The following is a 16602-nucleotide window of genomic DNA, read 5'->3' on the forward strand; positions in this document are numbered from 1 at the left end:
TTGAAAAACAGTTATCTCTAAGAATGAGCAAATGCTTACATTACTTGTGAGTTCGTGGACAGTCCCATCTTTAGGCATGTTATATTCTTTATCAGGATCATTCTGTTTAAACAGTAAATAAACAGCATTGTTATATTTCTAGCTTGAAGGCACAATTTAAAAATAGTGAAAATGCCAAGGGTTTTCTAAACATTAATACAATTAAATAAGCAGGAAAGATGAATTATAGAACAACAAAGCAGAACAAGAGATTGGTACACCCAACAAGACACAAAACTGATGACCATATTCACACCTTCATTTAAGCTCAACTCGGTGCTGGCATGTCAGAAACCTTCCACAGGCCCTGAAGCAACTTAAATTTAGATCCATGGCTTTAATATGACCAGAGATGGCAAAGATGTGCAAGCTCACCTGGCCATCAAGTCACCTTCTGGCATAATGACTCCCAATATAAGTTAAGTCAAATCAAGTTGGGGAGCATGTACTGGTACAATGCGTTGCCACACCCACTACATGACGAAACAACTCGGAATCCCGGTTGGCAACCCCCCCAAGGTAGACACGCGGTCCAGTCCCGCCATCCGGGTGTTACGTAGGCAACCCCTTGGCCTGGTATGGCCACTCGGGTCCCCAACAATGAGGAGTGTACGAGCTGGATCACCCTCGGGGAAACGTGCCACATGGCTGTAGTGCCGTAACTGACTCTCCCTCACAATGCAGGTAATGTGCCTCATTCGGGACTCCAAGAGCAACACAAAGTCAAACCAGCAGTAACCAAGGAGTTTCTGGAGAGACACAGTACCAAAGGAGTCCAGTCTTCATCTCAGGTCACTGAATAGCGTCCATGTCTCGCAACCATATAGCAAGACATAAAGCACCGGGACTCTAAAGACTTGGACCTTCGTCCTTTAGCAGAGACATCAGGAGCACCACACAACTCTTTCCAGCGACCTCATGAGCCCCCAATGCTCTCCCAATCCGTCTACTGACTTCATAGGAAGAGTCACCAGAGACATGAATGTCACTGCCGGGGTAAGTAAAAAAAAAAAAAAAAAAAAAAGTAAAACACCCAATTCGGCATGGACAACATATTTCAGAAAGATGCACGCCTTTTATGCTTTATAAATCATAAAAACAAACTGAGCATTAAAGGACATTATCATTTTTCCTCTGATCTATAAAAATGTTCCTTTATTGAGCTGATGTGACTCAACTACTCTATCACACTGCCAGCCATAACAAAGAGCATCTTGGTTCATCTAAGGGTTTGTAAATGGTTGTGTAGGAGGAGAACGTGTTGATGCAAAACTACTCATTCAATTCATGTAGAACATGCTGACAGCTCCAGCCATTGTTCTGGGATGTCTGCAAAACCACATTCACTTGAAATAAATTCTCTGGCAATGGCAGGCAAAAACTAAGATCAGCAGAGATAGACAAGGCATTTTATTTATTGAGAAAGACATGAAAAGTTATAATCAAGTTAGAAAATGCAGGTATGAGGACATTGTGTTGTGTAGCATCAGAAAAGATGAAGTGGAGAGGAAGTTGTAAGAATGGAGAAGGGCTTTGAAAGATGGAGGATTAAAGATAAATAGGAAGAAGAGGACAGAATATAGGAGGTGAGGCTTTCATGATGATCAGGATTCAGACATTAGTCTGCAGGGGCAGCTACTGAAAAGAGTTTAAATATCAAGGACACTGTGGTAGCCCAAGATGGAAGACCAGAAGGGTGAAATGATGAACCATAGAGTGCAATGTAGATGGAACAATTGAAAAAAGGTATCAGGAGTGTTGTGTGATCAAAGAATTAAGATGAAGGTTGAAGGTGAGGTTTTTATCACAGTGGTAAGACCAGCAATGATGTGTGGAGCTGAGACACGGACAGAGAAGGGAGCACAGCAGGAGAAGAAGTTGGATGTGACAGAATTGAGAATGTTGAGATGGATGTGTGGAGCTACAAAAAAGGACAGAAGAAGAAATAAAACAATCACAGGTACAGCAAAAGTGGGTGAGATATCTAAGAAAGGACAGGAGAGTAGGGTGAAGTGGTAAGGATGAGATGAGAAGAGACAAGGAATGTTTGGGCAAAAGAGTGATGGGAATGGAAGTACAGGGGAAGAGAAAGTGAGGAGGCTGAAGAGATGGTGAATGGATAAAGTAAAAGAAGATCTGAGAAAAGGGTCTGACTGGCAAGGACATAAATGTGGGAAAAGGTGAAGAGGGAGAAGAAGAAAGTGTAAAATTCAGGTGTGTTCAGGTACTTAACTGTTTTGAAAACGTTGGAGCATTTTTTATGGTTTATTTACTTCAAAGGACAGACATATCACGTATTTGTTTATTAAATATCCTTTTAAAAATGATATATATAAAATAATCAAAATAGAATACAATTACATATATTAGCAGAGTACATAAATTCATGTTTTATATCAATACTAGACAAAGAGCCCGTTTCGACAACGTAAGATGAAATGGGCACGAGTTTGTGTCAGCAGTATATGAAGAACAAATGATAAGTAACGAAGAAGTTGTTTTGTAAGGATTGTAGTCCGCTTCACTCATTACTGAAGTTGTTTTGTAATGATTGTAGTCCGCTTCACTCATTACTGTAAATGATAAGTAACGAAGAAGTTGTTTTGTAATGATTGTAGTCCGCTTCACTCATTACTGTACAGGCTTGTACTGTTAGTTGATGAATTTTCCAGGCCTATAGTATAATATTGAATGACGAATGTTCCAGTACAATACGGAATAGTAATAAGTATAAGCACCACAAACCTGATATAGGTGTATTGAATGAATGCGTAATTGAATCAGTATGCGTAATTAGGCCTCGAGCTGTAGTCGAAATCGCCTTTCAGGCCTCTAGAGCTTTAATCGAAGTCGCCTTTCTCTTTGAATTTTAGCTGCCGTAAATCCGCCGCCTGCCGCAATGTTGGGGTTGGATGTCGGTCTCATAAGGTTTTTCGGGCAGCTGCGCAGAAGGCGACTGCGCATTCGGCTTCGGACGGAGGTGAGTGAGTAAGAGAGGAGCCAGGCGAATTATGTATTAAGACTAGACGTCCCCCGTGGCTTTGCTGGCGTATTAGTGAAACAGGACAGTGAGGAGGACCCCGCCCAGCTCTCTACTCCCGACATCACTCTTCTCCCTCTGCTCGGCCCGCAGCCTCTGTCTCGGATTAGCGTGAATATATCGCTCCTGCAAGCGAACTACGATTATTAGCGCAATGATAGAAGTCACAAAGTCAACCGGAATGTTCAAGCAAATTATATATATATATATATATATATATATTATATATATATATAAAAAAGATCTAAATCTGTTAAGTAGTTCTCTCGTTCGCTAACTAAGGACAGTTAAGGTTACGCCCTGAGGCAGAGGCATGAGTGAGGAGTGACCTGCCCTCCCTCCCCAAAGCCAGATGAGTCTCTCTCTGATTTGCGCTAATAAATCGGCACCACAAGAGAACTGTGATACTTAGTGCAATGAGAAAGTCACAAAATCAACAGAATGTTCAAGCAAATTATAGAAAAAAAACCCAATCTAAATCCGTTCAGTAGTTCTCTCGTGAAAAGCAGATAGACATACAAATGGGTCTAAAATACTAAGAAATTTCACGGTTGGACCATGAAATTTTTAAAACTGTTTCTTAGCGAGCACCTATGGGCCAAGGGTAACCTACACTCCAAATTTCAAGTCCCAAGTCCTCATGGTTCGGAGATTTTGTGATGAGTGAGTCAGTGGTATTTGGCTTTATATATATATATATTTTTTTTTTGACACCAACAAACAGTTTAAATCCTAAACCAGTTTGGCCTACGGTGGCAGAAATAGCTTTCAAAGACATGAGATTCCAACTCAAGTAATATCAAAATTGCACTTGTTGATATAATATCATATGTTGTTCGGTGGGAGAGTCGATGGCTAACTGCAGTTCATTATTTTATAAACGTAATATTTTTAAAGTACTTCTCACTGGAAAATTAAAGCCTGCATCGAAGTTTACCAACATAATTCTATTGCCATTTCAGTACCTTGTTGTTTTCTTGCTGTAAGATGCAGCTGTTGGTCACAAAAAAGAGGAAAATATCCACAGATAAGATAAACTTGAAGGAGTAGATTACTTTTTAATTGAGGTCACACATGCTTTTTTAGTTTTAAGAGAGATGATTTTGAAAATTTTCCAATGCTTGTTGAAAATCAGTTTTTTTCCACAAAAATATGTACAGTGTGCTCTATTCAAGACATCTCATGGGAGACTGAATTTTCACAACAAATTTAAACAAAGTCAGCCCACTGGGAATGGGGGGGGGGGGGGGGGGGGGGGGGGGGGGTCATATTGCTTTATGAGGACAAATGGACAGAAATGACAATAGCTGCTTCAGAACAATATATAAGCAAACCTAAAAAGAACGACAACATCAGAATAACTAATGTTTATTAAAAAACTGTTGACTGCTTTTAATTCTAAATACTACATTGACAAAAAAACTGCCTACCTGTGTTAGCTTGCATAATCTGTAGCCTTCTCACTGAGCTCTAAGTAGTAACTATCTTTTAATTAAGATAAAGTCATGCACTGGTGATGCTTTTTTGATATAAAATAATTTGAGGAGAACTCAAACTGCCCCTTCTGAATAAATAATGCTTATAAGATGTGTCTTTAGAAACACACTGCCAGTAAGTCAGTCTGTTTTGAAAACTGATGGCTATATCCCGGTAAGTGGCTATATACAAATTTTATTGGAAGAGAAAAAACTGAAAGTTGCTAACTAATAAATTAATAATATCCAACTCTGGATTTGTATCTAATCAATACAGGAGCTTAAATTAAAAACAATTGCACTATCAATCATCCACAGCTATAGGTACCATACAACTACAATTATTGTGTTTTGGCACATTCGTTACTTGATGAGGACATGGTTAATACAAATATCTGCACTGGAAAGTCAGGTAAAATTTATTTAAGAACATATAATAGTTGAATTTTTACTTGGGCGATTCTGTTATAACAGAATACACATTTTTTAATTGTTATTATCTAGCACAAAGCCAGCAACATTTTACCCATTTCAAGTTGTACATTATTTAATTTATGCAGCTAATGAAAGAAAGATCAAAGTAAAAGATGGACAAGTCATTTTGTTTGTATAAAGTACACACATCAGAATGTTTTTCCGAAGATATGACTACAATATAATTAAAAAGAAACAATCAGCCAACTGGTCACATACTACACAAAGTGCCTTGAGCACTGTGAGGTATGCATTTTGTATCCAGTTTATATTTTTGTATTTTGATAGCTTTGTCTTTTAAAAATCTCAATTCTGGAAGCAAGTTGTCGATATTTAATTCAGGTCACCTTTCCAGCTACTACTACTACTACTTCTTTTGGTTGCTACCTTGGTTGTTGCCACAGCGGATCATCTTCTTCCATATCTTTCTGTCCTCTGCATCTTGTTCTGTTACACCCATCTCCTGCATGTCCTCTCTCACCACATCCATAAACCTCTTCTTAGGCCTTCCTCTTTTCCTCTTGCCTGTCAGCTCTATCCTTAATATCCTTCTCCCAATATACCCAGCATCTCTCCTCTGCACATGTCCAAACCAACGCAATCTTGCCTCTGTCTCTTGATCTTGCCTCTGTCTCTTCTTGATCTCCAACATCATCCTACACTGCTTAACTACGCTTTCCCCTGCCACCACTTTGCAGTCTTCAATCTCCTTCAGATTGACTCTTCTGCATAGGATGTAATCTACCTGTGTGCATCTTCCTCCACTCTTGTACGTCACCCTATGTTCCTCCCTCTTCTTAAAATACATATTCACCACAGCCATGTCCATCCTTTTGGCAAAATCCACTATCCTCTGACCTTCTTCATTCCTCTCCTTGACACCATACCTACTCATCACCTCCTCGTTTCCTCTGTTCCCTTCACCAATATGTCCATTGAAATCCGCTCCAATCACCACTCTCTGTCCCTTGGGTACACTGTTCATCACTTCATCCAACTCACTCCAAAAATCTTCTTTCTCATCCATTGCACACTCAACTTGTGGGGCATATAACAACATTTATCATCACACCTCCAATTTCCAACTTCATAATCATTACTCTGTCTGACACTCTTTTCACCTCCAGAACACTCTTGACATACAGCTCCTTCAGAATAACCCCTACTCCATTTCTCCTCCTATCCACACCATAATAGAACAATTTGATTCCACCTCGACTCTAATGAATGATTAATGAACCTTCAAATCACACTGAAGGAAGCTGTACCAAGGATTTTTTTTTGTTCTTTGTTTCACCTTATACAATTTCTTATATTAGGAATTTGTTAAGTTTTTGCGTACCCCTTGGGGTCAGAGATTGTACAGCTCCAATGGAGCAATTGTAGGTTAAGGGCTTTGCTCAAGGGCCCAGCAGAGCAGGATCTCTTTTGGCAGTAATGAGGATTTGAAGCGACAACCCTCCCAGATACCGGAGCAGATCCTTAGCCTCAAAGTCACCACTCAGAGTTGTACAAATCCGAAACAAATTTATTAAGTATAAAAGGTGAGCAAAAAGAAAACTCTGTGGAATGGAATGTGAATCCTTCTGCAATATGCTAACAAATATATCTAGGCCTAGGAGACAGGAGTATTGAGAATTCAGAAAAGAAAAAAAGTATCTGTTAGTTTCTTTTCTCAGATCACGCTCACCTTGATACTGTCTGCAAACTCCTCCAGCGCCTTGGCTCCCGTGGTTTCCATTGAAGTTATAAGAGTAGGCAGTTTGTTCTTTGTACTGGCAGCTGTTCCCTGTGCACACATACAATAAAAATGTTAGTGAATCTTATTAGCTGTGTGGTCTAAAATGAAGGTGTTACTGCTGCCTGAAGCTTCTTTCCTCAAAGTTCTGTATAATTTTGGAGTTTTAAAATATACCGTATTTTTTGCTCCATAAGACGCACTTGACCATTAGACGCACCTAGGTTTAGAGGAGGAAAACAAGAAAAAAAATATTCTGAACCAAATGGTGTACTAATATGTTTAATAAAATATAGCAGAATAATATTTCAACCAAGTAAATTCAACAGCGGTATTAAGAAACATCATCACTGTCATTAACAAATAAGGAGAGACTTTAAGGTTCAAGCACTCTTCTAGTTTTATGGAAACCCCAAGAACTCCTCATCGCTAGTGTCAGAATTTATGAAGCTCAGTTGCTCACAATCATTTTGCAGGAGCACGTACCTATCATCATGCACGTTTGGACCAATGCTCCCTGAAGTTATATTGCCAGTCTAGTCCCATCTATATTTGTAATGCCACAAAGCCCTTCATCTTGTGTTTTGTTGTGGGTTTCCAGTTTGAAAAACGAGAATGCGGTGCAAGCACAGCCCTCGGTTCAAAAAATTGCTCTGCATACCTGTTTGTCTCGTCTGACAGTAGCTGAAAGGCAGCTTCAGGAAAGAACAGCCTGAAGTAGTCCAGCGGCTGGTAATCTGTCGAGTCCAACAGCAAGCCATACTGTCTTGTGAAGTCCAGTAGCCAGTTTGGCTCCCACGGATCAATGTCTAGGTATTCCTGCCACACGAACCTTGCCATAGGTGCACGAATGCGCTCAGCTGGGGCGGCATCGGCTGGTGTCCCGATCAGCTGATGCCAGTTGCTCACTCTCTTGTTCGATCTCCTGATCACTCTCAACAAAAGTCCGACTCAGTGATAATGCACAAAACATTTGTTTTCTGCACTCGTTTCGCTCCCTCGTGAGATGTCGATGCCATCTTGCCTTTGTTTACATTTCGCAACGCACGCACAGGCAAGGATTAGATGCCGAGTCAATGAGTCTAACATTCCTCCAAGCACAGAAGGAATGCCTGTAACGTAACAGTGAGTTTTGTCGCCCTCTACCCCTGGATGTCGACTTTTGTCAGGTAATACACATCATGGTCTGTGATGCAATATTTTGCTCCATAAGACGCACAGACATTTCCACCCTTCTTTTGGGGAAAAAAAAGTGTTGCTTATGGTGCGAAAAATACGGTAAACACAACAACTTTATAATCAGCTCAGCATTCAATTGGCTTTTCAGTCTCAATGCCAAGTTGGCACGCGTGTCTCCACCAAAGACAATCCATTTAAAATGGGTGTCTCAGTACTTTACAGGTTAGAACAGGCAAAGGGAATTATATACAATACATTCTCTAACCCACTTACCCAGTTCTGGGTGACCGGAAGCTACAGCTCAACCTACCAAAGATGGCGGGCGTAAGGCAGGAAAAAACACTAGTCATCATGGGTCACACTCACATACATACTTACAAGGTAATTCAGGGTTTCCCTAACAATTACACATTTAGGATGGGGGAGGAAACCCAGGGAGGTACAAGGAAAATGTGCTAATCACACACAGACAGTTCAGAATTCAAGCCCAAGATGCTGTATCAATAAGGCAGCACTGCACCCTCCTCCTACAACAAAATTATGATTTAGTTTAATGAAATATAAGCCACACCAGCAAACACCTATTCATCGAAGTACTATAAATATCTCCAGACAACAAAACACAAAAATAAAAACTCAACACAGAAAATCATGTTGCCTCATACTGTACTATTACTGCGCGTTGAAGACTGCACTGGCACTTACCTGTAAGACCTGGTCAAACTCAGGTTTGGTCTGCTTTAAATGCTTAAGAATAGGAAAGATAGCAAGAACAGCTGAGTAGTCATGACGAGCAATGGCCCGACGAGCAGCAGAAACAATATTTTCTCCTTCCAGCATGAGACTGTCCAGGGCTTCCTAAATTTGAAGAATATAAACAGAAATGACTTAATGACATACAAACTCAACATTTTCTGCCTCACCACCAGACATTCTTCCCCAAAACCTCCTTCACACACTGTGGTTTTTACTAAGAGCCTGACCACGGGTCACGCAATGGCAACAACCGAAAACAGAATCATGTGCAAAATTCAAATCGACTAGTCAATCAGGTTTGGTTTTTTCAGATAGTAGACTTAAATAAAGTGTGAAACTTCTAAAATGTCAACCTTGTGACTATACTTTTCTATTAAATAAAAATAAAAATAAAAAAAGAGTGATTGCTAGGTTTGAAGTAGAATATTTTTTGAATGACCTGGCAAAGGCCGAATATAATTTACATTAAAATTTTTAAAAAGATAGATTGAGATCCATGCCCATATCCCTTTTTTTTTTTTAAATTAAGGGGCTGTGCCCCTGTATGCCTCACTTGCCCATCCCTCCCCCACCCCCCCCCCCCAGGCACTTTGCGTCTCTGCCACTTGTGTCATGAAAGGGGAAGGGAGCTGAACGCACACTAAGGAGATGCGGTTGGATCAGCTGCTACCTTGCTGCTGCCTAGCTGCGTGTTCTGCTTGTCGCGCTGCGTGTCGATCATTTAAAAGCCTGTACAGCAGCTATCCTTTTGTTTCACTGCCTTGTCTCGCGGGACGTTAAAGTGTCTCCGAGAAAAATCACGTATCGTCTCCTTCCAAGATTTTTTTTTTTTTTTTTTTTTTATGAGAGTGTGAAATGACTGGTCCTAATGCAGAAATCAGACAATTTCAGTGAAGTCGTACAGTAGAATTACATTTAATTTGGCTGATGCCTTTATCCAAGTGGCAGAGATGGTGGCTCTGAGGGTAGGATCTGTACCGACAATCAAAAAGGTTGCCGGTTCGAATCCCATAAACACCATACTCTTTTGGACCCCCGAGCAAAGCCCTTAAACCGGCAATTGCTCCGTCCTAGGTATGACGTTAATCTGTTTCTGGTTCTGCAAACAGCTCCTCCAACTTGCATGAAAACTCAGGGGTTGATGGCAGGATTGGCACTCGAGCCACCGTAAAAAAAAACAAAAAAAAAAAAAAAAACAGAGGAGTTTCCCATTGCATGGCTGCACTTGGATCTCAATCCAGGTGGTTCACCATGTGGTGGGTGAGGCAATGGGCTGTAATCAGTTCACACTCCCAACCTCTCTTCTTCATCTAAGGCGACTTACAACATTTATGATACAATTGGTTACATTTCTTTTGGTTTTTCACTTTGAGCACAGGCAGGTAAAGTAACTTGCTCACTGTCATGTCGGAGGTGGGATTTGAACCCACAACCTCAAGGTTTGAAGTGCAAAGCTTTAACACTAGAATTACCAAATCCTACGAAAAAACTCGTAAATCCGGCCCACCTTAAATCCCTCTGCATCTCTCATTCAGCATCTTTTATCTTGTAAATATGAAGATCAAGACAAGCTGCAAGCAGCCTACTATTCCATTTCCCCACCGTTGCAGAACGGGCACAAAGTTCTCCCAGCTCCAGCCTTGATTATCTGGGAGTGAAGTGCTGGAGTTTTAGAATGGAAATAATACATCGTTACAGTAAACCCTCGTTTATCACGGTTAATCCGTTCCAGCCTCTACCGCGATGAATTAATTTCTGCAAAGTAGGATTCTTTATTTATAAATCGAATATTTTCGCAGTTAGCAGTTTACTGCCTTCTAAATACATTTTTTAACATTATTAGAGCCCTCTAGACATGAAATAAAACCCTTTAGTCAAAAGTTTAAACTGTACTCCATGCCAAGACAGAGATGACAGTTCCGTCTCACAATTAAAAGAACGCAAACATATCTTCCTCTTCAAAGAAGTGCGCATCAGGAGCAGAGAATGTCAGAGAGAGAGAGAGAAAAAAGTAAACAATCAAAAATCAATACGCGCTGTTCGGGCTTTTAAGTATGCGAAGCACAGCTGGACAAAGCAGCTGCAAGGAAGGGAGTAATGTGAAGGTAGTCTTTCGGCATTTTTTAGAGGAGCGTCCGTATCCTCTAGGCCTGTGTGACAACAGCCCCTCTGCTCACACCCCCTCCGTCAGGAGCAGAGAATTTCAGAGAGAGTGAGAGAAACAGAGAAAAGCAAACAATCAAAAATCAATACGTGCTGTTCGGCCTTTCAAGTATGCGAAGCACCGCGTGGGAAGCATATCGTATATCATTGAGGAGTTTTATTTAATACGTAATACATGCTCTGGTTGGGCAGCTTCTCAGCCATCTGCCAATAGCGCCCCTTGTATGAAATCAACTGGGCAAACCAACTGAGGAAGCATGTACCATAAATTAAAAGACCTATTGTCCGCAGAAATCCGCGAACCAGCAAAAAAATCCGTGATATATATTTAGATATGCTTACATTTAAAATCCGCGATGGAGTGAAGCTGTGAAAGACGAAGCGCGATATAGTGAGGGATCACTGTATTTGGAACACATGCATCTCATGTTTGTTCCGTTTTCTACAATAATCTGTAAACACATCATTAAAACAAATGTTTTTTAATATATTAGTAATAAATGACAAAATGTAGACATAAACTATATACTGTGTAAAGCCTGAAGTCCAAAGATCAAATAAACACTTTCACAAAAGTGAAGTTTTTTTCGTAGGATTTGGTAATTCTAGTAGTGTTAACCACTACGCCACACTGCCTGCATTGCAACTGTCTTTAGTTGCTTTCATGGCTGCTAGTCACCTGAATGAGGGAATCAAATGTCTTCTTCTGATGATGCTCAGGAATAATTTCAGTCAGCAGTTGGTACTCGCTTTGTGCCAGCTTCACAAAAGCACTAATGCAGTGAATGTAGGAGTCAATCTCAATGTCCAAAACATCATCTTTTCCTGTGAGTAAGAAAAACAATAAAAAACACCAAAGTGAGGTTCCTTGACACTACAGCGATGCCTCTGGTACATTAGGTAACTGAACTGTATCTTGACCTCATTCACACCTTAGTTTCAAGTACAAGTGTTATATTATTGATTGCCATTACTGCCAAGTAGTAGTACTCTTTTCTCAAAGGACAGTTTGGACATTTTTAATGGTTAATTTAACACTGCAACACAGTACTCTCATCACTCTAATGCAGCAAACACAATGACTGGACTTTCAGGAATAACACACAGCAACATTATGATGTCTTACAATTTTTAAACAACTTTTGTTCTTGGAACATTTCCTGAGTGCTATGTAGAACACAGAACTAGAAAAAAACAACTGTAATATAAAGATACAACTGTACTTTTTGGTTATCTTTTCTTTTAGAGCAGCCCTTTTATCAAAGCATAAATGCCGAAGGAAAACAGTTACTGTATAAAAGCACATTAACAGTCTTCTAACAAATGGTCCAAAAATTTCTTAAAAACATTAAATTATGAATATGATGATCTAGTTGTTGTATTCCAAATGGTTTTAATTTAGCTATTAGTGAATTCCAATGGGGTATGGGGACACTACGAAAAAACAGAAGTTCATCCATCCATTATCCAACCCGCTATATCCTAACTACAGGGTCACGGGGGTCTGCTGGAGCCAATACCAGACAACACGGGGCGCAAGGCAGGAAACAAACCCCGGGCAGGGTGCCAGCCCACCGCAGGGCACACACACCCATACACTAGGGACAATTTAGGATCGCCAATCCACCTAACCTGCATGTCTTTGGACTGTGGGAGGAAACCGGAGTACCCGGAGGAAAGCCACGCAGACACGTGGAGAACATGCAAACTCCATGCAGGGAGGACCCGGGAAGCTAACCCGAGTCTCCTAACTGCGAGGCAGCAGAGCTACCCACTGCGCCACCATGCTGCCCAAAACAGAACTTCAAAACAGGAAAAAAAAAAAAACAAAAAAGTATCTATTTGGCCTTTCAGTGCAACACAACAACCAAATTCGATTACTAAACCTACTGATTGGGCCTTACCAGTTAATGAGCCATGCCATACCCTCTAAAAGTATTACTTGAGAAACACCAGATTCATATGTGTAGGCTAAAATGAGTTTTCTTACTCTGATATTTAAAACTGTCAGAAATGGCGAGTAGAGGAGGCTGGGTGGTAATTAAAGTTTCTGGAAATGTCTTCACTTCATGTCATTTGCTATTGTGTGCCAAGAATCCCAGAAACAGTTAAATCAACATAAACAGAAGTACAGGTATTTTATCTTAGGGACTAAAAGGTTACTAAACTGTAAGAATGAGGCTGCAGGTTAAATTTTCATCATTAACTTACTATGTGACTGTGAACAAGTTCCGTTAGTGATCCAATTGGAGAAATATGAAAACAAATGTACATTAAATCACTTTGGATAACCATCTGCTGCATAAATATGTGAACAAATGTACAGTAAAAGGAAATAAAGCCACTTTTTCTTTTCTTGAAGACCCAGGATTCAAGGGGAGACTAAGACCGTCTAGCACTTTACTATCACTATTAGTAAATCACAGTTCCTTTTCAATCAGAAGTGTGAAAACTTTTTAATTGATGGCACCCACCATGCATACAAATTACTCTCTCTTTGGTCTGCAAAAACACGCATTTCTTACATTACTTACCTGCAAAAGCTCCGTGTTTCTCGCTCTGGCCATCAGCAAGATGTTTGACTCTTGGGTCGTAATCGTAACCTAGTTGGGTGCCAAAGCAGTGCACTTAGGTGGAGGGGAAGGGGCATCTCTAAAGAGTACTGCTGAAGCCAACTGGCTGGTCTGAGACTTTCTACAGACAGACACTAACCCAGAAAACCCAGCAAGCAAGTGGAGGAAGACCTCAGCGTGGAAAAAGGTTTGAGCGACAGCATTTGCACACTGGTGTTCAGGGGATGTGTATATCTTATGTGCCAACACTTATAAGGAAGAGTGTGTGCAAATAAGGGATGAGAGCTAAAACATCTCTTATGAATAAAGGCATCACAGGGCAACTTCAAAATAGTTGAAAATCAGGAGCTTTTTATCCATCCGTTCTATCATATGCTATATTTAATTCCAGATCACATGGTATTGTAATGGCTCATTCATCTTAAATGCAATATATTTAATTATTCTCTTAAATTAATATGTGGTAAATGTATTGTATGAGTAAATATACTTAATTCTCCCTTAATTCATAATTTGCAAATGTTATCATCTTGAGAGTGTCATTTGAAATTACAGCTCTTCTACTTAAGGTGAACTACTAAAGACAGCTGTAACTTTACGTAACTCAGTTCAGTTATTAGCCAGAACAGTGTGAACTGCTCCACAGGATATCAAGTGGTTCCAAAAAGGGAGACTTCATTTCAAACAATTATTTTATTTCAGTGAATGTTTTTCTAAAAGCAACAATACCGTTGGCTGGTACTGGTGATGGCATTAATGATGACTCTGTGTATAAGGGAAGGGATGGGAACCGTAAGACTGCCCTAGCATGTATGTACATTACATATTAAAAGCGTCAACCATTAAACTTTTTGCATTGCTCCTGTAAAACCATTTTTAGTTGATGGCACCAATCACCCATAAGAGATTTGGAGGGATGGCTTTTAAAATAATTTCATTATTATCCCAAATGAGAACACATTACCTTCTATAGGAGTGAAGTTAGACACCCCCCTTTTCCCATCCAGACCATGCTGTGAGTACTGTTTCAGCAGATTCTGAGCCTTACGGATTGTGCCTGCTCCCAAAGAGATAAGGAGAGAGAAAGAGAGAGGGAGAAAAGACACAAGGTGGACAGATGGAGCACCAGGAAAAAAAAGAAGAGAGCTTCGAAGTCAATGATGCAAAAACCACCCAAACCCTACCACCATCACCCACATTGAAACAAGGCCAGAAGCACCAACAAACAATATCATTCAGTAAAGAACACAATGCTAGGAGATTATAGAATGTGCTCACTTTACTCTATTAGAAACAGAAATAAAAACAAGTTAATACAAAGTAAACAATTGCAAATAAAATAAAACAGTCTATTTTTACAACATGGATTCCTAATAATAGCTTTAAAAAAAGAAGCAAAAAAAAATCAACCTAATGCACAAAGAGCTTTGGCTATAACTGGTATCGTTTTCAATAATCTGCTGATCAATAATATAAACGAGTGAATAAATGACCATTTCCAAAAATATTTCCCTAACAAAGCTGAAATGCCAATGTTGCTATAGAACAGGAGTGTCCAACCCCGGTCCTGGTGGGCCGCAGTGGCTGCAGGTTTTCATTCTAACCATCATCTTATTTAGTGAGCCATTTAAGTTGCTGTTTTGCCTTCATTTTAACACTAGAATTACCAGAGCCTACGAAAAAACTCGTAAATCCGTCCCACCTTAAATCGCGTCTTAAATCCGTTTGCACCTCTCCGCCAGAGTCCTTTGTCATCTAAATGTGCTGATAAACACAAGCTACTAGCAGCTAGCTATTCCATCCCCCCACCGACTTAGAACGAATTTCTCCTAGCTCATGCCTTGCCTTGATTTGATTATCTGGGATTGAAGTGGAGTTTTAGAGTGGAAATAATATAGCATTATTTGGAATACACGCATTTCATGTGTGTTCCGTTTCTATAGTAGTCTGTGCAAACACATTTTTAAAACAGAAACGTTTTTCATATTCTAATAGTAAATGACAAAATGTAGGCATAAACTATATAACATATGAAGCCTGAAGTCCATATATCAAAGAAACACTTTCACAAAAGGTACAAATAAGAGAACACGTGCGCTTTTATTCAAAAATATAACTGCACAAAAAAAAAAAAAGCCGCGTTAGCATGCCACATTGACACTCTTACTACAACCGCCGCAGTGGCGTAATGGTATCAGCTCCTGACTGGGAATCAGAGGGTGGCGAGTTCGATCCCGCACGGCTCCACTTCGAGAAGTGAACTGCTCTTATTCTTACAATTTTAGAATAACAACATAAATTTGATTTCAGTCTGTAACAGCCGGTGTAACTTATGATACTGGTAAAGGTTAGCTTTTTTTTTTTTTTTTTTATTCACTTTTCATTCTCGCAGTCGCATTCAGAATCAATCCATACAACCCCATCTGACACAGCTGTTTTCACATAAATAAAAGTGCATTTTTATTCAAGAGTATAACCGAAGAATAAAGAAAGCAAGTTACAGTTGGTGGTTGATATGACAGCTTGCGTGGTGCAATGCTAAGAACTGCTGATATCAAGTGACGGTGAGATACGAAGAAGGCAGCTTCGCCAGCGTTTGTGTGTCAGAACCCTTTTGGGGGGGGGGGGGGGTAGTATGCATCGTGGTACACTGCAGACCTATAGCGCGTCTTTATGTCAGATGGGGTTGTATGGATTGATTCTGAATGCGACTGCAAGAATGAAAAGTGAATTAAAAAAAAAAAAAAAGCTAACCTTTACCAGTATCATAAGTTACACCGGCTGTTACAGACTGAAATCAAATTTATGTTGTTATTCTAAAATTGTAAGAATAAGAGTAGTTCACTTCTCGAAGTGGAGCCGTGCGGGATCGAACTCGCCACCCTCTGATTCCCAGTCAGGAGCTGATACCATTACGCCACCGCGGCGGTTGTAGTAAGAGTGTCAATGTGGCATGCTAACGCGGCTTTTTTTTTTTTTGTGCAATTATATTTTTGAATAAAAGTGCACGTGTTCTCTTATTTGTACCTTTTGTGAAAGTGTTTCTTTGATATATGGACTTCAGGCTTCATACGTTATATAGTTTATGCCTACATTTTGTCATTTACTATTAGAATATGAAAAACGTTTCTGTTTTAAAAATGTGTTTGCACAGACTACTATAGA

The 16602-nt window shown here is 39.9% G+C and overlaps 1 protein-coding gene across 11 annotated transcripts in view; it reads right to left on the bottom strand.

The window, feature by feature from the left end:
• exoc7 (exocyst complex component 7) overlaps window positions 1–16602 on the bottom strand; it is a 58114-nt gene that overhangs the window by 20342 nt on the left and 21170 nt on the right. For 4 of the 11 annotated variants that reach the window (XM_028818375.2, XM_028818383.2, XM_028818374.2 and 1 more), the window contains 5 exons: window positions 14402–14494; window positions 11544–11689; window positions 8651–8803; window positions 6719–6817; window positions 40–102 (listed from right to left, as the gene is read on the bottom strand). In XM_028818375.2, the coding sequence (XP_028674208.1) occupies window positions 40–102; window positions 6719–6817; window positions 8651–8803; window positions 11544–11689; window positions 14402–14494 (554 nt within the window). Of the gene's footprint in view, window positions 1–39; window positions 103–6718; window positions 6818–8650; window positions 8804–11543; window positions 11690–13398; window positions 13468–14401; window positions 14495–16602 lie in introns of all 11 variants that reach the window. The other 7 variants (XM_028818379.2, XM_028818380.2, XM_051918963.1 and 4 more) reach the window with 3 other exon arrangements.

This window comes from Erpetoichthys calabaricus, chromosome 14 (genome assembly GCF_900747795.2).
Source record: "Erpetoichthys calabaricus chromosome 14, fErpCal1.3, whole genome shotgun sequence".
Taxonomy (NCBI): domain Eukaryota; kingdom Metazoa; phylum Chordata; class Cladistia; order Polypteriformes; family Polypteridae; genus Erpetoichthys; species Erpetoichthys calabaricus.